General features: G+C 53.8%; 1 protein-coding gene across 2 annotated transcripts; it reads left to right on the plus strand.

Annotated features, from left to right (window-relative positions):
* Nucleotides 1-1,856: 1,856 nt before the first annotated feature.
* NUAK2 (NUAK family kinase 2) lies at nt 1,857-21,185 on the plus strand. Of its 2 annotated transcripts, none has more exons than XM_020891702.2 (7): nt 1,857-2,227; nt 11,352-11,472; nt 13,888-14,039; nt 14,366-14,431; nt 16,295-16,414; nt 16,811-16,943; nt 17,781-21,185. In XM_020891702.2, exons 1-7 carry the CDS (start codon nt 1,982-1,984, stop codon nt 18,842-18,844), a joined length of 1,902 nt encoding a protein of 633 aa, XP_020747361.2. In that variant the 5' UTR covers nt 1,857-1,981; the 3' UTR covers nt 18,845-21,185. The 2 variants fall into 2 exon arrangements, with proteins under 2 accessions (XP_020747361.2, XP_070330704.1); XM_070474603.1 differs by lacking the exon at nt 1,857-2,227 and adding an exon at nt 8,942-10,266.
* The last annotated feature ends 256 nt before the right edge of the window (nt 21,186-21,441 follow it).

The raw sequence follows: 21,441 nt of genomic DNA on the forward strand, positions 1-21,441 counted from the left end.
GTCTAGATCAAGCTTGAAAGGAAATTTTAAATTCATCTGTACAATTCTTTCACCTTATTTATGAGAAAATATTGATTCATCTGGCTAACTGTCTCACATCTTTCAGGTCTCAGCCTAAAAGGCTCTGTCTGCAGGAAGCTGCCCCAGACCAGCCTCTTCCAGAGAGGGCTAGAGGCGCCCTCCAGAAATACACCCCAAGGGCATTCTGTTCGCCCCCATCATGGATACATCTGCCTCTGTCTAGGATTTGCTTGTTTATTTTTCACTAGATTGAGAACTCTCTGAGGGCAGAAGCCACCCTGTCACCTTCGGATCCATAGGTAGTACCTAGTAGGCACCAGTGTTTGCAGAATGACTAAATGATGGGGTCAAAGGCCACAGACGCAGCAGGTATCAGTCAGAACTAGAACTCGGGGGTCCTAACACTCAGCCCTGTGGCTGCTCTTGTATTACCCATGCTTCCTCTTGAGAGCCTTTATCTATCTAAATGGCCCCAGCTAGCTAGATCCCAGGAATGGATGCTAATCTCATTGCAGAAAGGAAACAGCAGGTCAGGGGAACTTTCACCTGGACCTCATTGTTTTCAGATAATTCAGAGCCAGAGGGGAGGCTGCAGAGAGGAGAATGCCAAACTGGCATTCTGTGGCCCTCCAGATTTGGGGTTGGCTTCCTGAAAAAGTGGATCCTCTGCAGCTACAAAGGAAGCCAAGAGCCCCATTCTCCAGCCCTAACTCACACTATAAAGGACAGTGGAAGTAGGAAAGCGGGCAGACTAAATACAAAATTCAGACACTGGGGGTCTAGTCCTTCTTGATCCTCAGCCTGCCCTGAATACACAGCTGGAGGCAGCATCCTCCTGGGGCTTCTGAATCCCAGCTCTGCCAGTTTCTCACCAGTTGTGTGGCCTTGGACAGAATAATACACCCTTCACAGGACTGAACTATTATGAAGACTCAAGGAGAGATGTTCCTTTCTCCCCATTACATCCCACATTTAGAGGAAAGAGTAGAGCCAATGGATAGTCTCTTTTCACTCTATATGACACTCACAATGTGGATTCTGGACTGAGGATTCTGCTTCAGACCTTAAAAACCAGACTCGAAAACCACAGAAAGAAAAACTTGAATGGGCAGCTATTTACAAGTTAAACAGTAGGAGTGTAATATATTTTTTAATGAATGGATGTTTCCCATTGGCTCTACCTCCTTCCCCTACTTCATCAGTTCTACCACATCCTGAGGAACTCACTCAACCTTAGAAGCCTTATTAGGAACGTCCCAGAACTGCATGTCTGGGATACAGTTAAGGTTGATCGGACCAAAGGCAGAAGAACTCAGAACCCTGAAACGGCTCTCCCCTAGCCCTCCAACTTGAGAGTGTGCCTCCATTCCAATCCATCCCTTTTTTCCACCTTATGATCTCCAAGAAGTGGTCGAGTGACTTTATGGATTTTGACTCGGGAGAAGCAAATTACTCAGGATGGAGAATCCTTTGAGGAACTGTATGTATCATTGTCGGTTTGCCTCTTGCCAACTCAGAACAGCACGGTGAAAGGACAACAGGTGGCTCGAGGCAGGACCAAGAGCCTCTGAGAGGCAGAGAGCTGTGCAGGGGCTCTCCAAGCTTCTGGGTCCCGGTAGCACCGACCGCAGCCCGCCCCGCCCCAGCTGCCGCCCGGCGCGCCCCTTCCCCTGCAAGCCCCCCCGGAGCCCGGTGGGCGGGGCTTCACTGTCACTCTCCTCGCCGCGCGGGAGGAGCCAATGCCAGCGGCCCTGGTCACGCGTTCTGGGCGGCCAGACCAATGGGCGCCGGGAGGCGTGGCCCGCCCTCGGGCTCCAGGCGTTCATAACCGCTTGCAGGTCCGCGCCGGCTCGCGAGCGCAGGTGCAACCGTGGGTTCCCGGGCGAGAGCTGTACAGGTGTCCGGGTCCCCGGGTTTGCTGCACCGCCGATCCCCCTCCGCCCGCGCCAGCCGTCTGCCCATGGAGTCCTTGCCTTTCCCCCGGCGCCTCGGCCCTGCGCCCTCGGCCACTGCCGCGCTGGCCGCCGAGCTGGTCCGGCCCCTGGCCGACGGGCTTCTCAAGTCGCCCAAGCCCCTGATGAAGAAGCAGGCGGTGAAGCGGCACCACCACAAGCACAACCTGCGACATCGCTACGAGTTCCTGGAGACTCTGGGCAAGGGGACTTACGGGAAGGTGAAGAAGGCGCGGGAGAGCTCCGGGCGCCTGGTGAGTGCGGCGCCCTCAGCGGCGCCGGCAGGCGGGCTCCGGGCTCGGCCACGCCGGTGGGGGGCGGAGGGTGGGCCGGGGGCCAGAGCCCTGCTTGGTGGGGTTGCCTGCCTTCAGTCTTCATCTTCGTGTGTGTGTGTGTGTGCGCGCGCGCGCTGATGGTGTTCTCTGTACATTTGTCTGTCCATGAGTGTAGGGACAAGGGTCGTGGACCTGAGAACCCCAACAACTGGTCAGTAAGTGATGGTTTCCAAAGTGTGGCAGGGTGAGGAGGCTCCCTAGAGATGAGACTTTAATGGGATTTTGTTTGTAACAGACTATCCAGTGGAGTAGCATGGGAAGAGGAAGTAAAACGCACTTGATCTTAGTAGGGGAGTAGTGCGTATGTGTAGCCGAGTAAATAAAGAAATGAGGCGTCCAGTTTCTCAGTTCAGTTTTTTAGTTTGGCAGCCCAAGTGACTATGGAGATATCCCTCCCTCCTGAGGGGCGTGGGTGGGTTTGACATTTAGGTCCTTGCCAGCTCTGACATTCAAAGTTTTATTATGATGTGTTTTTAATTCTGGTAAATGTGAAACCAGGCTCTGGTGAAAGATACCTTTGGATTTGGGGCCTTTTCAGGGACGTGACCTGTTCACTTGGGATGTAGTTGTGTACAGTGGTAGTAATCTGTGGGTTGTTGTTAGTTGCTCAGTCATGTCCAACTCTTTTGTGACACTATTGACTGTATAGCCCACCAGGCTCCCATGTCCATGGGACTGTCCAGGCAAGAATACTAGAATGGTTTGCCATTTCACTCTCCAGGGAATCTTCCCGACCCAGGGATCAAACCCACATGTCCTGCATTGCAGATGAATTCTTTTACCGAGTCACCGGGGGAGTCCTTTAATGTGTAGGACCTTATGCAGTTTATTTTCTCTGTACCCTGTTTCTCCTTTTGCAAAAATGAAGAAAATATGGGCTCCCTCAGAGTTTCTATGATGATTGAGTGAGATATAAATATGAATTTAAATTGTTTTCTGACAATAAAAATAAATAAGTAAATTGTTTTCTGACAATAGAACCCGCAATGAGAACTGATATTTATATTTGGAAAGACCAGCCCTAAAAGGATGGCAAGTTTGCAGAAGTTAACAGTGGTTCCCTAACTTGAGTTCAGTGTACATTGGAATCACCTGGGTGCTTATTGAAACCGCTTCTCTGGTTCCGCACAGGGAGGATTTCATTCTGAAGATCTGGGATGGGGCCAAATACTCTGTATTTTTTTTGGCCACACTGTGCAGTATGTGGGATTGGGGATCAAACCCGTGCCCCTACAGTGGAAGCACCAAGTCTTAACCACTGAACCTCCAGAAAGGTCGAAAGTGAAAGTGTTAGTGTCTCAGTCCTGTCTGACTCTTCATGACCCCATGGACTTTAGCCTGCCAAGGGATTTTCCAGGCAAGAATACTGGAGTAGGTTGCTATTTCCTTCTCCAGGGGATATTCCCAACCCAGGGATCTAATCCAGGCCTCCCACATTGCAGACAGACTCTTTACCATCTGAGCCACCAGAGAAGTCCCTAAATAATCTGTATTTTAAGAAGCCTTTTAAAAGCAGGTGGTTTAGGCATTGTTTTGCCAAATCCAGTTGGGTGCTGGTTATGAGATGTACATGTATGCGTGGCCGTGGTTTGCCTATTGGCTATGGCAGCAAGTCACCTCCCCAGATTGTTTGCTTTTGCAGCCAGTAGCTGGTTTGAAATTCAGGAAGTCATTTCATTGGTGAAGGAGAGTGGATGCTGGGGAAAGGGAGTGGATTATGGCCCCATCAATAGAACCGAGTATGTTTTTCCTGCTAATGCCTGGCACAGTCCCCAGGTGCCCACTGCCAGGTTACAGCTATTGGGCAATCATGTACTTCCTGACTTTCCTTTTCTTTCTCTTTTTATAAAGTGTGACGGCCCAATAAGCCTCCAGGCTTGAGACTGCTGGACCCAGGCTTTGTTAGGGGCTCAGCTGAAAAATAGCTTCTTGTGGTTTGTGGCTCGTACCTCTTGTTGGCGGGCAGACTGGATGGGGGCGGGGGGAATAGGTGGCCCAGAAACTGAGACTGAAATTCAGAAATCCCATTAAGCTCTTGACCTGGGTCACTGCGTGGGTATGGGGTGTGTGTGTGTGTAAGAGAGAAAGGGAGAGATCATTGATTCTGGAATGAGATAAACCAGCTTTCAGTTTGCAAACCTCAGTGGCTGTAGGCAGAGATCCCAGCTCTTATTACATCAGAACAGAGAATTCAGAAGGTGCTCTCTGGCTTCGAGTCTCTTCTTGTCTCCAGGGAGCCAAGATGAGTAGGAATGGGACCTGCTCCCTGATCCATAGATCACCCTGTACTTCTGCCGGGAGTTTGCTCAGGGCCTCTGTCCTCCTGGGAGAGCAGTTCTACACGCTGCTAAACTCTGATTTCTCTAAATACTGGAGAGGAATCCTCTTCTCCACTGCACCCCACTCCTGCCTCTTCAATGTCCTCCCTGAAGAGAGACCGACCTGGTGCCCCAGGAGAGGAGTTGTGGGAGCAGCCCGCAACCTCCCCCAAAATGAACCAAGGTCTTTGGGGAAGAGGGTCAGAGGAAAGCCTGCTGGGTGACTTCCGCCCCATTCCCAATTCCCAGCCTGTCTGATGGGATTCTCAGGGGCCCGATGGGATTGTCTGGGGGGAGGGGCAGGTGGGCAGGACTAAGGGCTACTCCAGGAGGACATTAAAGGAAAAACAAATATTTGCTCTGGATCTTCTAGCTCTGAGTACATTCCTGGTATCCACATGATATTTCCTCCTGTGACTCTCCTAGCTGTCCTGACCTACGCCCTCCCGCAGGAAGAAAAGCACCTGCTGGGTGCCTGGAATGGTGGAGGCCACCGCAGCTGTTAGGTGGTCTGCATAGAGTTCTTACCTGCACGAGCGGAGTCCAAGGGGAGAGTGATCTGGGCCAGGGGAGCTTCTGTCTCATTTATATATTGGATTGTTGTGTGGGATTTCAAAATGTTTGAACATGACCGAGATGGTCTGATTCCTTCATTGACAGATGGGGAAACTGAAGCCCAGGGAGGGCAGGTGACATGTCCTGGGCCTGGTTAGTGGCATGCCTGCAACATCGGCTCCTGACTTGACCACCCAGTGCGAGATGAGCAGGACTGAGCCTTGGACTGGGAGCTGGCTATGGGTTGAGCCCGGGCTTGCCTCAGTTTGCTCTGTCATTGCAGCAGCGAGCTCCAGCTGCCCTTCCCGGAGCTCCAGGCACACTGAGAGTGGGAGGAGTCTTTGGGAACAACCCCCACCCCCACGTCCTCACTGCCTGTGCCCAGGGATCCTGAGTGGGTGAACTCCCCTACATTCGAGGCTTTTTCTTTGTCAGGAAAACTGCTCAGCTCAGCATCAGGGTGCAAGCATTCAAAATCCCAGTTCTGCTGCTTCCGAGCCGTGGGACCTCTCTGTATCTCAGTTTCCTCATCTGTAAAGTGGGGATTATAATAATTCCTACCTCGTGGGGTTCTCCTAGGATTAAATAAGGTAATATGCATGTCAGCACAGTAGCTGACATGTCAACTACTATGTCAACACACATAGTAGTGTTACCCTCACAAGGCCGGCTTTGTCACGGTCCTCCTCTCCCTCTCCTGGGGAAGGGGGAGTCCCTCCATCCTGGGTCTGTCCTGTCCTGAGGAAAAGAATGGCTTGTGCTCAACTTTCTTAAGCCCTTTGGTCTCTGCCTTGTTCAGAGTCCCAGTCTCTCCTTTAGCCCCTGATCCAGAGAAGGGCTCCCACCTGGCCAGCTGCCAGCGGCCTCTTCTGTGCGATGCTGCCCTCCCAGCTCCTGCTGCACCTGCCTGCTCAGGGCCAGGAGGGAGACTTTGCCTGCAGGTGACTCCTGTTCCTGGGCTTTGGCCAAGCTGTGCAGGAGGGCTGGGCAGGGAAGCGCCTTGTCTGGCAGAACGGGCCGGAGGGTGGCAAAGAAGGGGTGGGCACAGCATGGAATGTAGGGGAGGTGGCGCCCCTCCCCTCAGAAGCCATTCCTGGTGTCTGCCTGGTTCTCTGGAAGGCTTGGTGGGATGGTGAACCACCCCCAGGCCTATCCCCACTCTGCCAGCCCAGCCCAGCTTCTCCTCTGTAATCTAAATGGGTCATCCTCCAGCTCCTCACCCTGCCTCTCAGAGGCAGCTGCTCCGTGAAAGGCCTAAAAGGAGTCAAGGATCTTGGCTCCAACTCTGGCTGATAGCTATGACCAGAGATGCCCAGCTTGTACCCTCTCTCTTGTCATCTGCAGCCAGTACCTGTAGATCATCTTTTTCTAAGATCTTTCTGCCATCCTCTCCAGGAATGCATATTATTCTTGATCTGAGTTCCTGTGGGGATTAGAAGGAGAGAAGGCAGTGTTTAACCAGTTGACCTCAGCACCCGTCTGTCCAACATGTTTGTCTGTCTGTAAGTGGGTTGATGGTGGCTGGTGGTACTGCACAGCCCGGCCCAAGGCAGGGTGTAGGGCATTCCCTTCTCCAGGGGTTGAAGGCAGGCCAGAGCATCTGTAAGGACCTTTTGTCTTCTGAGATGGTAGCTTCTCCACGCAGCAGCCCTCCATCTTGGATCCTGACAGCCTGGCCTTGTTGAGGAACCTGGGAAGAATCACCTTTCTGGACTTCAGTGTTTGCATTTGCAAAATGGGATGGGGAATTAGCCATGCTGCCTTTCAGGCAGGCAGGGCCACAGAAGCAAGAAAATCACTGGGCTGCTATCAATAGGAATTTTGCTCAGGCAGGTTAACACGGTTATGGCATGGGGCCTCTGAATAAGCCCATTATAACAATCCTTGGCCAGCACCTTCCTGGCATGGTAGCAGGTGACCCATTTCTAAAGAAGCTCAACAGAAAATGCTGGAGTTTAGAAGCGAGCTTGGAGATCCTGGTGTGCAAATTCATGAATAGTTCCTTTCCTTTCTTTCTGGTGTGTTCTTAAACCTTTCTCTCTGCCTGGAGTGCCCTTGTTGCCCCCCTCCAAAAGCCTATGTGCCTTAGCTTGGTAAACCCCACTCTTCCTTCAAGATCTAAAATGAAGTTTTCTCCCAGGGGTGACTCGCCTTGCTCCTCCAGGCAAAGCTCTCCAGTGCTCTTGGAGCCCCTGGGCAGGCAGGGATCTCAATCACACTTGACTGGATCAAGGGCTTTGGTGCAGGGACTATCTGGTTTTTGTCTGAATCCAACACCTACCGTAGTGCCAGACATGTAGTAGGTGTTCAGCGAATGTTTGGAGAATAAATGCCCTTTTATTTTTCAGATGAGGACATTAAAACTAGCCAGACCAGTTAACCAGATCATTTAAGTGACTTGTCTTGCGTTGCATAGCTCCAAAGGGGCAAATAAAGATTAGATACCTGGGCTCTTGGCACCCCTCCACTGATCTAATCTTCACATTTATGTTGTCATTACTGTGTTTCAGTTTCCTGGCCCTTCTGAGTCGGGTGGCCATGTAATATAACATCTCAGCCTAAATACTTCAGAGAGTAAAAAGCACTATTAATTACATGGGATGAACCGGGATTGTCCATGCGCAGGTGGCTTTCCTGTCTCTGGGTGATCCGTTCAGCAACTATCTTTCTCTTCCTTTACTCTGGTCGCTATATTTTAATTCTGGAGAGTGGTTGCTCAACTATCTTGCATATGAGAACAAAGGTCCCTCGAAATGAATTCTAGTAAACAAGGTTAACTCCACCCATGCCTCACAAAAAGGGCAGAAAATCTTTTTTGGGCACTGGTCCCATCGGTCCCAGGGATCAGCCCAGTGACTTAACCAATAAACATTTATTTGTGATTTGTGTTCACCAGTAAACAGTTGAGTGTCTTCTGTATGCTGAGCTCCTTCTAAGCCTGAGCTGTTGCTATATCTCATATACTTTGACAGGCTCTCCAGCAGTTAGAGGCCTGTCTGGTGGGGCTAGGGTGGGTGGGGGAAGTGCCCCAGGCCCACCCGGGCAGTGACACATTGCTCTTCTTGTCTGTCACTTGCTTGAGGAATGACCTAACCTGTTTCCTTCCTGGGAAGTGCCAGCCAAACTGTGGTCTCCTAAGACTAGTATAGATAATGGCGGGAGGGACCTTAACCTTGCCCCCTGAGTCCAGAGCATGAGCTGGCAGGGGGATGGAACTGTCCATGGAGGATTAACAATTCTGGTTTTAATCGTAGGTTTCCAGAATGGATTTCAGAGTTCAACTTGTACGCCCTCTGCCCATGCAGTGACTCCTCGCACCCCTCAGGGCCCTCTAGTTTTTTGAGACCTCTCTCCTGTTCCGCCTGTCTTCTTTAGAGCTCTGACCCTGCCTACAGTGATTTGCTGATTGTGTATGTTTGTGTGTGCACAGTTGTACATCTGAGATATGCCTAGGTTTTGCATATGTATCGTAAATTCTCAAATATTTGTTTCATTATCTAAGTATGTGATTTATATGTGATTTTCCTTTTACATAAATAGATTCAATTTATGGCCCTTTCTCTGAAGAGCTCACGGTATTACCTGATTTTTAAAACAAAGAATTTAAAGAGAAAAGAACTAGTCCATAATATCTCCCCTTCAGGGGGAGAAAAAGGGTATAGGAGAGGTGGTGAGGAACCAAGCTGCAGGTTGAAGCCCCGTGGTTGGAGGATTTAAGCCCCTTCCCCCATCCCCGGCCCCTGTCCAGTTCTAAGCCGGGGATTTTTCTGCTTCGCTGGCTCCTTGGGGTCGTTTGGAGCAGGAGGGGTGGAGGGCGTGAGGAGACGCTGAGGCGCAGCCGGCCTGCAGCTGCAGCGGGGCCCCTGCGGGGGCGGGGGCAGAAGGCGCCATGGCGACCGCCCCTCGCGCCGCCATTGTCCGCGCCCGCCCAGCCGCCCCTCTCGCGAGCCGCCGCCCCGCTCCCCGGCCGCCCCTCTCTCGGGCCGCGGCTCCGCTCCCCGGCCGCCCCTCTCTCGGGAACGCTGTCCCTGGCCGTTGCTGGGGTGACCGGCCTTTGTGAGCGCGGATCTGCGGATTACGGCGGTTCCGCATTCCTGGCTGAGGGGACACAGCCCCGCGGGCGCGTCGGGAGCAGGAAGCCTTTGTCTGCCCGGAGCCCTGGGAAAGGGGGTGGGCGGCCGGCCCGCGGGCTCCTTTTGAACCTGGAGGGACGGCAAACCCTCCCGGGGAAGGACCTAGGGGCCGTTTTCCGCAGGTTTCTTACAGCCCCCCAGGCTCGGGGAAGGGGGAGGCTCGTGTTTAACCTTCGTGCCCTGGGACAGGAGCTGTCAGGGCCCGCGTCGGTGACACCTCACCCTCCCCGGCCCTGGCGCCCGCGTGGCCGACTCCCGCGGCCCGTGGCATGTATAGGGCCATTTCCCAGAAGCAGAGGAGAGCGTGGCATACATCCTCCTTAGTGCAGCCCGTTGCTCTCGGAGCTCCGAGGCCACGGGAGGACCGCAGAGCCTGGAGGGCCGGTTCGCCGACTGCCCGCGCTCCACGCACGCTGCTCCTCTGTCGCCCTGCTCCGCGTGGCGGGACAGAGGCCCGGACCCCTCTGTGTCTAAGAGCTGTGCTGAAGCGGCTTCTTGGCAGTTCTTTCTCCATTTCCTCTGCCTCACTCCACCCTTCCTGAACCCACCGCGCGCACCAGCCAGAGTTTAATCCTTATATGGAATGTTCACCTTTACAGACAAGATAGCAAAGCCCAGAGGACTCTGTTTAACTGTCTGGTGGTTTGTTGCTGGGGGAGAGACCTTACTATTCACCTGGACTGGAAAAGGCTGGTACTTTTTTCATAACTTTTTTGGGTGATCTTTTTGTAAGCGGGGACTTCCTGGTGGTGCAGACGGTAAAGCGCCTGCCTACAATGTGGGAGACCTCGGTTCAATCCCTGCGTTGGGAAGATCCCCTGGAGAAGGAAATGGCAACTCACTCCAGTTCTCCTGCCTGGAAAATCCCATGGACGGAGGAACCTGGTGGGCTACAGTCCATGGGGTCGCAAAAAGTCAGACACAACTGAGAAACTTCACTTTTGTATGTGGGGTAAGACATATATAAAATTTACCATTGTCATCATTTTAAGTGTACAATTCAGTACATTCACAGTGCTGTACATCATTACCACTATGCATTTCCAAAACCTCTTTGTCATCTCAAATGGAAGCTCGGTATCCACTAGGCAATAACTGCCCGTCGCCTCCGCACCCCATCCCTGGTAACCAGCCTCCTACTCTCTGTAGTGCGTGGTGTCTGTGTAGACAGACAAACGTCTGTCCTAGTGACTCAGATGAGTACAGCCATGCAGCATTGGTCCCTGTATGTCTGGCTTCTTTGACTGAGCATGCTTTCCAGGTCTGTCAGTGTTGGGCACATATTTATTGGTACTTCATTCTCCCATTGTGTGAACATACCATATCTTGTCTGATCAGTCATCCCTTAACAGACCTCTGGGTTGTTTCCCACCTTTTAGCTGGAGACTGTTAGTAGCAAATTAGAGGGCTGTGGTGGAAGAAGTATCAAACATGGGTCAACAGTGCAAGCCAGTCTGCCAGTGAGTGCCTGTGTGACGTTGAACAGGAAGGAAACAGCCTCTCTAGGAACGCGCTTCCTCACCTGGAAATGCGGATGGGGGTGCTTCCCGCGCCTGCCTCTCAAGCTGCTTGAGAGGGCCAACTCAGTGACAGCTGCAACAAATGGCTATTCAGTGCCTACTGCGTGCCAGGCGCTGTGCTCACCACCCAGTGGGGAGCAAAAGAGGCCCAGTCCTTTCCTCGTGGTGAAGCAAGATAAATTTGCTTTGAATCATGAAGCATCAGCCTTCACGTTGGGTACACGTTGTTACCTACCGTCTTCACCTATCCGTACTCCAAGTGAGGTTATTGACTTATCCTCATTCCTGCTACATAAACTGCACCCAACCCAAGCAAGAATCTTCCGCAGAGAAGGTTCTCTCTAGCCTCTCTGATGCCTGCCCCAGTGAAGGGTGGAGAGGCTTCTCTGGCTGCAACCTATGGCCTTTGTAGCAGCTGGAGGCAGATCACCAGGGTCAGGGCTCCCCCAGAGTGTCCTCAGGGATGCCTTTGCTTGCCAGGACTTTCTCCTCACACTCCTGCATCCTCTGTTCCCAGGTGGCCATCAAGTCTATCCGGAAAGACAAAATCAAAGATGAACAAGATCTGATGCACATTCGGCGAGAGATTGAGATCATGTCATCACTCAACCACCCCCACATCATTGCCATCCACGAAGGTACAGAGGCAGAGCATTTGAAGCTGAGAGTGTGTGTGCGTGCACACGCGCAGTCAGAACAGATGACACACAGGAGTAAAAAAAGGCATGGGCTTTAGGCTTGGGCAAGAGCTGGATCTGAAGCCTGCGGAATGACTTTGGGCAACTAATTTAATGTAGTCTCTGGGTCTCAGTTCCTCTTTTGTAAAATGAGATAATCTCGCCTGCGTCACAAGGTTGTTGCAAAGATCAAATTTAATGTCATCAAGTATTCAGCTCAAGAGAGGAACTCCACAGATTGTAGGCATGTTTGTTCTTAGGTTTTCTGTACTTAAACACTGCCTCCCCAAACCCAGTGAGAGCCTTGGCACTGTAGGGGCAGCTGAAACACATGGAGACCTGCACCTGTCTCAGGCGTGTGGGTGCGATTTCTCTTTGTACGTCTCAAGAACCAGGCCTCCTATCCTCTGAATCACTCCCGCTGTGAGGCTGGTTCCTACCTGTCCTCGTATCTCTCTGCCTCCTCTTGCACTGACATCAGTGCTGGTTCTCCTCTCCAGCTGCCCTGCTCCCCGTGACCCAGACAACAAAGTGAGCGAGAGATGGTGACACGGGAAAGACAGGCAGCAGCCTCCCACACACGCCCGTCTGCTGGCAGCCTTTACATAATATCACTTAGGAAGCGAGGAATGGCAGGAGCAGCAGGAGGGAGGAGGGGAGCCTGTGGCTTTGCCCTCAGCCTGAATATTCCTGGTGGAAGGAAGAGAGGTCTCCTCGCTCAAGTTCTGTTTAGAAGAAGGCTTAAGAGCAGAACCACTGCCATGGTCCCCTGGCCTGAACCTGTCCCATGAGGAAGCCAAGCAAGTGGCTGAGAAGGCTAATTGTATCTCTGTGTATATCCCCCCAGGGGAGAGTGGGCAGATGATAGAGTATTGGTTAAGCCAGGCTAAGCTTGGTGGTGTGTGTGTGTATGTGAGAAATCTTCCTCTAACCCCTATCTCCAACTAGGTCTGGGAACTGTTCTTTGAAGCTTAGGATGTAACTGTTCTGTATTGCACCTTCAGAGTCAGCGGATGTTGGGGTATCATAGATACTATGTAACTGGCAGAGCTCTCCCAGATCCATCCCCATCCACAGACTTCAAGAGATCCGGACTAAGGAGAAAGCTCCAGTCCTGGGAACTGACCTCTAACACAGCTGCTCTCCAGAATGTGCCCTGGCTGGCTCCTGACCCCCAGTTCCGTGGCACAGAGTTTACACACACCCTGCAGGGTTGTGGAGACCCACAGGGTTGGAGTCTCTAGGCAGGCCCCAGTAGTCTGGGCCATGGTGCTCTCCTGGGGAAAAGCACAGTCTTCCTGGCCAGATACCCAGCTGCCTGGGAGCTTGGACTCTCCCTGGGAGTAGCCTGCTCTCTCAACTCCTTCTCCCAGACTACACAGGAATCGCTCTAGGGTTGGCTGAGCAAGCCAGACTCATAGGACCCACTTGACACAAAGATGCAGTGTCATGGACATGCATGTTTTGACACACACCCAGCTGAAGGGCCAGTTTGATGAACCAGCAGTTCCCTGCTTTTCCAGGAGAACAGACAAGGCCTGTGGTGGCAAGCAGGCCCCTCCCATATGTGGAGATGAGCCAGCTGGAATAGGCTGACCGCCAGGAGCCCAGCCAGTCAATTAATTATCAAATATTTATTGATTGTTTCTGTGTACAAGGCCCGGGCCTGAATACTCTGGACGGGAAATCAAAGAAGTTAAGAGTGATGAGTGTCTCAGCTCTCCGTGGATTACAAACCACTTTCATATGCTTTTATCCCTCTTCTGATCTTCTGGGTATTATTTTTCAAGTTTATGCATGAGGATGCTAATAATAACTATGACAGTAGGGACCGTATATTGAGTGCTGGCTTGTTTGTCAGGCTCCACACCAGCTCGCTTAGCCAGCCCGAGAGCTGTCACTTGTTTTTATCTATTTCTCGCCCCAGCCCTATGAAATTGCTGTCATTATCCCTCTTCAAATGAGGAAACTGAGGTGCAGATTTAATAACTTGCCATGGTCACCCAGCTTGTAAGTGATGGGGCCAGGATGCGAATCCCAAACCTGTGTCTTTACTGATGTATCTGGAAGAGATTTGCCCAAGCAAAAAAGTACTGAATTCTGAACCAGGGAGCCTGACTTTTCATTCTTATCCAGTGATGTCTCAGAATTCTTAGGGTAGTTGTAAGAATGCTCAGAAGCCTGAACTTCCAAGGAGAGGGAGGTGAGCCAGTCCTTTTGGCCTGAACTCATTGCTCCTGGAAGGTGCTGGGAGCATCAGCGGGCAGCCTCCCCGCGCTCTTACAGACGTCTGGTTTGGGGCCGGGAGGAGGGTGTGGCCCCTGGCGGGAGTGAGCCCTCCAAAAGGCCTGACTCTACTGCCCCCCTCCACCCCAGTGTTTGAGAACAGCAGCAGGATCGTGATCGTCATGGAGTACGCCAGCCGAGGGGACCTGTATGACCACATCAGCGAGCGGCAGCGGCTCAGCGAGCGCGAGGCCAGGCACTTCTTCCGGCAGATCGTCTCCGCTGTGCAGTATTGCCATCAGGTGCGTGCCCGCCGGCGCCGAGGGGGCGGTCCCTGGGCCCAGCGGCTGGCTTCCCCAGAGAGGCCCCGTGACGCCGGGATCACACAGGGAGGAAACCAAGGCGAGGTGTAATTCTTCACTCAGCGGAGGCAGTGTTGGCATCTCTGGCTTCAAGTCTCTTGGCCGGGGTTGGAAGGACCTGTGGTTTGTTGTGCCTGTAGCGGTAAAGATGGGCTCCCTGCCTATCTGTGCTGACCCCCCTTTGATGCTTCCTCACTGTCCAGGATAGGTCCTCAGGTCCGTCTCTCCTGATGGCCTTCCCCTGACCCCTGCCCTCCCTCTTTCAGAACGGGGTTGTCCACCGGGATCTCAAGCTGGAGAATATCCTCTTGGATGCCAACGGAAATATCAAGGTGAGCCTCACTTCTTGTTTAAAACTGCTCCCCTTCCCCTCGCCAGACCGTCTGCACTGGCTCCAGCTAAGCATCTTTAGGTCTCTAGGGGGTTGCAGAAGGAGTTGAGTACTGGTAAGGACCTCAGCCGTCCTCCATTTCAACACTTCCCTCTGTGGGTTGAAAACTGAGGCCTCACGATAAGGAGTGTCTTGCACAAGGTCCCATGGCTAGCAAGGTCAGCTGGAACCAAAGTCTTCTAACTCCCTCAACGTCACAAGGCTGAAGGAGTCTAGATCGAGGGTTGGTTTCGCTCACAGCCTTAGGATTGGCAGGGAGAGGCCATGGCCTGCATTTGCCCCACCTGCATATATGCACAGATGCATGCACACATACACACGTATGCATGCGCACTTTAATCTGCTACAATTAAGCAGCCCTTTGGCACCTTTCACCACAGCAAGCACTCCCGCGCCAGCTTCCTGCTTCCTTCTGCTGCTGAATTCCCATGGCTAAGTAGTTAAACTTAGGTCTGAGAAGTTCACGTTGAGGTGATAAGCTCGGATCTCAGGGCTGGAAGAGGCAGAGAGCAAGAGCTTGCCCTGCAGACACCTGGGAGGGCTCTGACTCTGCACTTGGACCCTCCTCAGAATCTTCCCGAATTCAGGCCACAGCCTCTTCCCCAGTGGCCCCTGACCTGTGCCCTGAGGTGCCCTGAGTTCATTCTCCTTTCCAATTCCTGGAGCAGGTGGGGCTCGCTTTGATGCTGACCAGGGAGGGGGATGCCAGAGCCAATAAATACACATAATCCAGGCAGGCCTGAACTTTCCCATCTGTACCAGTCATCTGCCTCGTTATGGGCGTCAATAGGTAACTGCTTGATAAGAGGCCAATAAAACCCATAAATGAAGGAGCCAGAGTTCATAAACAGCTCCTCCCTACTCTGGGCACACATGACCCTCTACTGGGGAGGAGGGCTGGGAGCAAAAGGGCGTAGGTCTCAGCCTCTGTCTGAGGAGAGTTGGGGGAAGGGTCTCTCTGAGGAGCGAGAAGATGGGCTTGGGGGCCCTCAAACCCCCAGTATCAGAGGGCTCAGGAGTTCCTGTAAGACGATCCCTTCTCCTGGGCCATGATGATGGCCCTAATCTTTGCTCTGCCTTCACTGTGGCTTCTCAGGTCTCCTGGGCTGACCCCAGTCCCCCCACCACTTTCCCACCTGGATGTGGGCCTAGATGAGCCCTTTGCTGGGAAGGGCACCCCAAGCCCATGGGGTGACTGTGTTCTGAGGTCCTCGGCGCTGATATGGGACACTTTCTCTCCCCCTCCAACCAAGAGCCTGCCTTCAGTCACTAAGTGGCCATTAGTCCCGTCAACGGGTCACAGCTGTGCTGGGAGCTGCAGGAGGGGTGGGGGCAGGTGGTCCACGAGGGGAGTGTATGGACATGGCTGCATGAGGAGACAGAACTGACAAGCAGGGGCTTCTGTGAGCCATTGGAACCTGTACGGCTTAATGGGAAGAGGAGATCGCAGGGCAGTGGAAGGCTTCCCAGGGGAGGTGGGCCTTCTGGGTTTGTAGGACGTGTGTAGGCAGAGTGAGCATCTGTGGAGTGGAGTGCAGCATGAGCGAAGGGCCTGGGGAACAGTGAGGACCTGGGGCTCCCCTCATCTCTGCCCAGGCACACCTCACTGACTCAGCCTCTGAGGGGCTCTTTCTTCCGGGGCCTGAGCTGTGTTGGTGGTGCCCAGTATGGGGCAGGGGTCATGGGCACCCTTTGCTCCTGCCAGGGCCTGTGTCTCCTCGGTCTCTGGAGAGGGGCAGACCAGGAGCTACAGGACAGTCCAGGCCTTGGCGTGACCCTGTCCCTGTTTGACACAATCCTACAGATCGCCGACTTTGGCCTCTCCAACCTCTACCACCAGGGCAAGTTCCTGCAGACATTCTGCGGGAGCCCGCTCTACGCCTCGCCCGAGATCGTCAATGGAAAGCCCTACACGGGACCAGAGGTGAGTGCCTGGCCTCCTCCTAATCTCTCGGCTTAGATCTTGAGAGAGGGATGAGCTGGTTTTCTAATGATTCCCTTTCTCAGATTGCAAGACTCACTTCCCCGCCAAAGCAGTGCCTAGCCAGTTCTGTAGCTGGGAGTAGCAAAACTGGCATGAGAGCTGAAGGCCCCTGACCCCTGACAGCCTGGCTCTGTGCCCCACACCTTCTGCATTCCCATTACCTCTCCTGGCCCCCGGCCAGCCTCCCCAAGCTGAGGCAGATGACAACACCTCTCTCCGTGAATCTCAGTCCCTTCTACAGTATGGCCCTCTCTGCCTCTGGGTCCTCGGATGCACTGGGCTCTGGGTTCGCCCTGCGGCATGAAGACCTCCTGGCTGACCTGATCTCTCCCTCAGGTGGACAGCTGGTCCCTGGGCGTTCTCCTCTACATCCTGGTGCATGGCTCCATGCCCTTTGATGGGCAGGACCACAAGACGCTGGTGAAACAGATCAGCAACGGGGCCTACCGGCAGCCTCCTAAACCCTCTGGTGAGTGAGGGATGTGGGCATTCTCACCCACACGCTGGGTGTCCTCTGCTAATTCCTGATGCAGGAATTAAACAGTGACAGGAAAGTGGAGCTTCCCCAGTGGCCCAGACTGTGAAGAATTTGCCTGCAAAGCTGGAGACTGGGGTTCGATCCCTGGGTCTGAAAGATCCTCTGGAGAAGGGAATGGCAACCCACTCCAGTATTCTTGCCTGGAGAACTCCATGGACTGAGGGAATTGTCTGCAATTACAGCCTGGTGGGCTACAGTCCATGGGGTTGCAAAGAGTCAGACGTGACTGAGCTATTTTCACTTTCACTTTCCAAGTGAAGATGGCAACCCACTGAAGATGAAGGTGCCTTCCACCCCACCTCCTGCTCTTATCTCTTTGCCTCCTGTGTCTGTGACCTGCAAGGATGGAGGGGCTGGATCTTCCCTTATGGGCATGCTTATTTGGGAAGTGCTTCCTAAAGCCTAGTTTAGATCCTCTTTGCCACAGTCGTCTGATTTCCTACTACGTTTGTCCTTAGAAATCTCTTTGTCCTTTCATGTATGATGTATGAGGTGAGAAGAAGGGTGTGAGGACCTTGGTATATTCTTGAGCGGCAACCCCCACCCCAGCCCCACCCCCAGAAGCCTGCATTTCATTGGAGCAAAGGAGCACACATGTAATAAACATGGCTATGGTCCTGAGGCCCTGGAGACTGGGGAGCCTGCCTGGGGGCACAGCTGACCTGGGAGGGAGCCCCATCTTAGCATCCGTGGGGTGAGCTGGGAGGGACACTGTGGGTGCCCGTGCTCGTGGCTACCGAGCTGGAGCCTCTGTCTCTCTCCTTCTAGATGCCTGTGGCCTGATCCGGTGGCTGTTGATGGTAAACCCTACCCGCCGGGCCACCCTGGAGGACGTGGCCAGCCACTGGTGGGTCAACTGGGGCTATGCCACCCGTGTTGGGGAGCAGGGAGCCCCACACGAGGGCGGGCACCCTGGCAGTGACCCTGGCCGGGCCTCCGTGGCTCAGTGGCTGCGACGCTCCTCCCGCCCCCTCCTGGAGAACGGCGCCAAGGTCTGCAGCTTCTTGAAGCAGCAGGCGCCGGGTGGCAGGGGCCTCGCCCCCGGCCTGGAGCGCCAGCACTCACTCAAGAAGTCCCGCAAGGAGAACGCCATGGCCCAGATCCTCCAGGGGGCCCCGGCTGCCGACACCTCCCCTCGCCCTGGGAAGGGTGGCCTCAAGCTGCCGAAAGGCATTCTCAAGAAGAAGACGTCGAATCCCACAGAGGGGCCGAGGGAGGACCCTGAGCCTGGCCCGAGCCCCGCCAACCCAGGCCAGGCTGGCCCGCTGCTCCCAAAGAAGGGCATCCTCAAGAAGGCGTGCCAGCGGGAGTCCGGTTACTACTCGTCCCCTGAGCCCAGTGAGTCTGGGGAGCTCTTGGATGCCGGGGACGTGTTTGTGAGTGGGGATGCCGTGGAGCCCAAGCCCCCGCCAGCCTTGGAGCGGCTGCCGCACCGCAAGGGCATCCTCAAACACAACGGCAAGTTCTCGCATGCGGCCCTGGAGCACACAGCCCCCGCCACCTTCGGCTCTTTGGATGAACTGACCTCCCCACACCCTTCAGCCCGGGCCAGCCGCCCCTCGGGGGCTGTGAGTGAGGATAGCATCCTGTCCTCTGAGTCCTTTGACCAGCTGGACTTGCCCGAACGGCTCCCCGAGCCCCCACTGCGGGGCTGTGTGTCTGTGGACGACCTCATGGGGCTGGAGGCACCCCCCTCGGAGGGCCCTGGAAGCCGAGGCCTGAGGCGCTGGAGGCAGGACCCCCTGGGGACTAGCTGCTTTTCCCTGTTGGACTGCCCGGAGGGGACAGAGGGCTGCCAGCAGGGGCTGAGGGTCTGCTCGGAGCTCAGCTGAAGCGGGGTGAGGGTGGGCATTGCCTGTGCGGGCAGGCTCTGAGATGCAGCTAGATGCACTCTGAGGGGGAGACTGCCTTCTTCCCTGCCTCCCAGGACCCGCATCCCAGCCCAGAAGGCTGAGGTGGTTCAGTTGAGCCCTGGGAAGGGCTGGATGTGGGCATTGGGCAAGTGAAGTGCATTGAGGGTTCAACGTCTTCAGCCCCGTGGAACCAAAAAGGTAGCTCTAGAGGGGAAATGAGTAGAGAAGCAGCAAGGAAGGCCTGTGGCCGAGTCCAGGTTGCCTGTTAATTTCCAGGTTGCCTTGCCCATTGCACCCTCTGAGGGGGTTGACGCCTTCTTCTTGAGAATGCCTTTGGAAGCTTGAGGCCGCCCTTACCAGGGCGAGGGGCGGCGTCCCCCTGGAGGGTCTGGGCCATGTAGTTCTTACTCCTGGACTTCTTAAGCAGATGCTGGCGTCACAGCCACTGAGCCATGGAGGCCCGGCCAGGGTCGCTGCTGGGTGCCCTCCCTCCTGCGGGCACAGGGTTGCCTGTGCTCTCCCCATAGTAGGGCCACAGAGAGCTGGAAAAGGCGCTCTATCAGTGCCTAGCTCCTGTAAAGAGTAAGTTTGTGTGTGATGCCGTCCTGCCAAGGTGGGGCTGGAAGCTCTTCATTCACATACACATTCCCTTCTTCACCAACTGTTTCAGGAAGGGGGGCCCCTTTCAGGGCCCGGAACTGGGCTCTTGTCTAACACTCGGAAATGAATTGTCCGAGGAGACACATGTGCTGACAAAGCAAGAAACTTTATTGGGAAAGGCACCCGGGTGGAGAGCAGGAGGGCAAGGGATCCCAGGAGGACTGCTCTGCCAGTGGCTTGCAGTCTCGGGTTCATGGTGATGGGATTAGTTTCCAGGTTGTCCTTAGCCAATCATTCTGACTCAGAGTCCTTCCTGGTGGTGCACGCCTTGTTCAGCCAAGATGGATGCCAGAGAGAAGGATTCTGGGAGGTGGTTGGACATGTGGTGTCTCCTTTTGACCTTTCCCGAACTTTTCCAGTTGGTGGAGGCTTGTTAGTTCTGTGTTCCTTAGCAGGATCTCTTGTCATAAAACAACTCAAGCAAACGGTTGCTATGGTGCCTGGCCAGGGTGGGCGGTTCCAGTCAGTGTGCTTCCCCTGACAGAACCACTCAAACTGGAATGTGCCCCCCTGCCCAGTTTTCCCCGGGGTGGCTTGGGAATGGTCTCCTAGAGTGTGCCCTTCCTTACTTACCTGAGCAGTAAGAGAATACAACCTCTGTTTCCTCAAAGGATCTCTCCCCCTTCCCATCCTCCAAACCTGGAAAGGGGAAGTGAAAATAGCTCAGTCACGTCTGACTCTTTGCAACCCCATGGACTGTAGCCCACCAGGCTGCAATTGCAGACAATTCCCTCAGTCCATGGAGTTCTCCAGGCAAGAATACTGGAGTGGGTTGCCATTCCCTTCTCCAGGGGATCTTTCAGACCCAGGGATCGAACCCCAGTCTCCAGCTTTGCAGGCAGATTCTTTACAGTCTGGGCCACCGGGGAAGCTTCACTTTCCTGTCACTGTTTAATTCCTGCATCAGGAATTAGCAGAGGACACCCAGCGTGTGGGTGAGAATGCCCACATCCCTCACTCACCAGAGGGTTTAGGAGGCTGCCGGTAGGCCCTGTTGCTGACCTGTTTCACCAGCGTCTTGTGGTCCTGCCCGTCAGAGGGCATGGAGCCATGCACCAGGATGTAGAGGAGAACGCCCAGGGACCAGCTGTCTACCTGAGGGAGAGACCAGGTCAGCCAGGAGGTCCTCGTGCCACAGGGCGAACGGAGTCGCTGCTGTGAATCTAAAAGACTTGAAAAGGCTCAGGCTGCTAATGGACTTCATCTCAAGGGGCTCCGATTCCCCTGGACCCCACTTTGGACCTCAAGGACTCTGAACTTCTCCAGCCTCCAAGCTGCTCCTGCTGTTGAGAATGGATGTATCTGTTTCTCTTAGGGCCTTTAGGGCCCTAGAAAGTTCTTATTTATTTTAATGTTTTCAGCTCTGTGTTTTTAAAAAAGCTAATGTTACTATTTTCAATAATGTGAATGCTATGTTCTGGGGAATTCCACTATGACATCTAAGTTTTGTGTACAGGGAGGTATTATTGCAGTGCTTCCTTACTGATTAAAAGCTGTGGGGGTGAGAATCTTTTGTAAATCTACATGTCCCATTGCACTATCTGGAAGGGGTCTCTGGCTCCCTGACTCCATGCCCTGATTCTGGCTACCTGATGGTCCCTCTTCCCTCATGTGATTAGAAAGAACTACCCCATTAAAAATGAGAATGGTGATTGGAAAATAGCTTCAGTCATTTTGTTTGGGTAGTGGGACACAGATCTTTGAGTTTTCTCCTAACACCTCCTTGGACTCTGGAGTGAAAAATGGAGAACCTGCTTAATGAAAGCAAAACACAACAAAAACCTGGCTCTTAGCTCCAAAAGACTCGCAGGTATCTCCAGCAGCAGTTCTGCCCTTGTAAGCACAGAGGGGAGAGAGCCCTGAACTGGGGGTCCCAATTTGCCCTTTCTGCCTTTAGCACTGAAGAACTGGGTTCA

This window comes from Odocoileus virginianus, chromosome 11 (genome assembly GCF_023699985.2).
Source record: "Odocoileus virginianus isolate 20LAN1187 ecotype Illinois chromosome 11, Ovbor_1.2, whole genome shotgun sequence".
Lineage (NCBI taxonomy): Eukaryota > Metazoa > Chordata > Mammalia > Artiodactyla > Cervidae > Odocoileus > Odocoileus virginianus.

What these genes read in the sequence shown, in the direction of transcription:
- NUAK2 (XM_020891702.2), top strand. Translation starts at nt 1,982, where the DNA reads ATGGAGTCCTTGCCTTTCCCCCGGCGCCTCGGCCCTGCGCCCTCGGCC. An exon ending in CTGTGCAGTATTGCCATCAG is followed by an intron (nt 14,040 to 14,365) that starts GTGCGTGCCCGC and finishes TCCCTCTTTCAG; the next exon opens with AACGGGGTTGTCCACCGGGA. An exon ending in AGCCCTACACGGGACCAGAG is followed by an intron (nt 16,415 to 16,810) that starts GTGAGTGCCTGG and finishes TCTCTCCCTCAG; the next exon opens with GTGGACAGCTGGTCCCTGGG.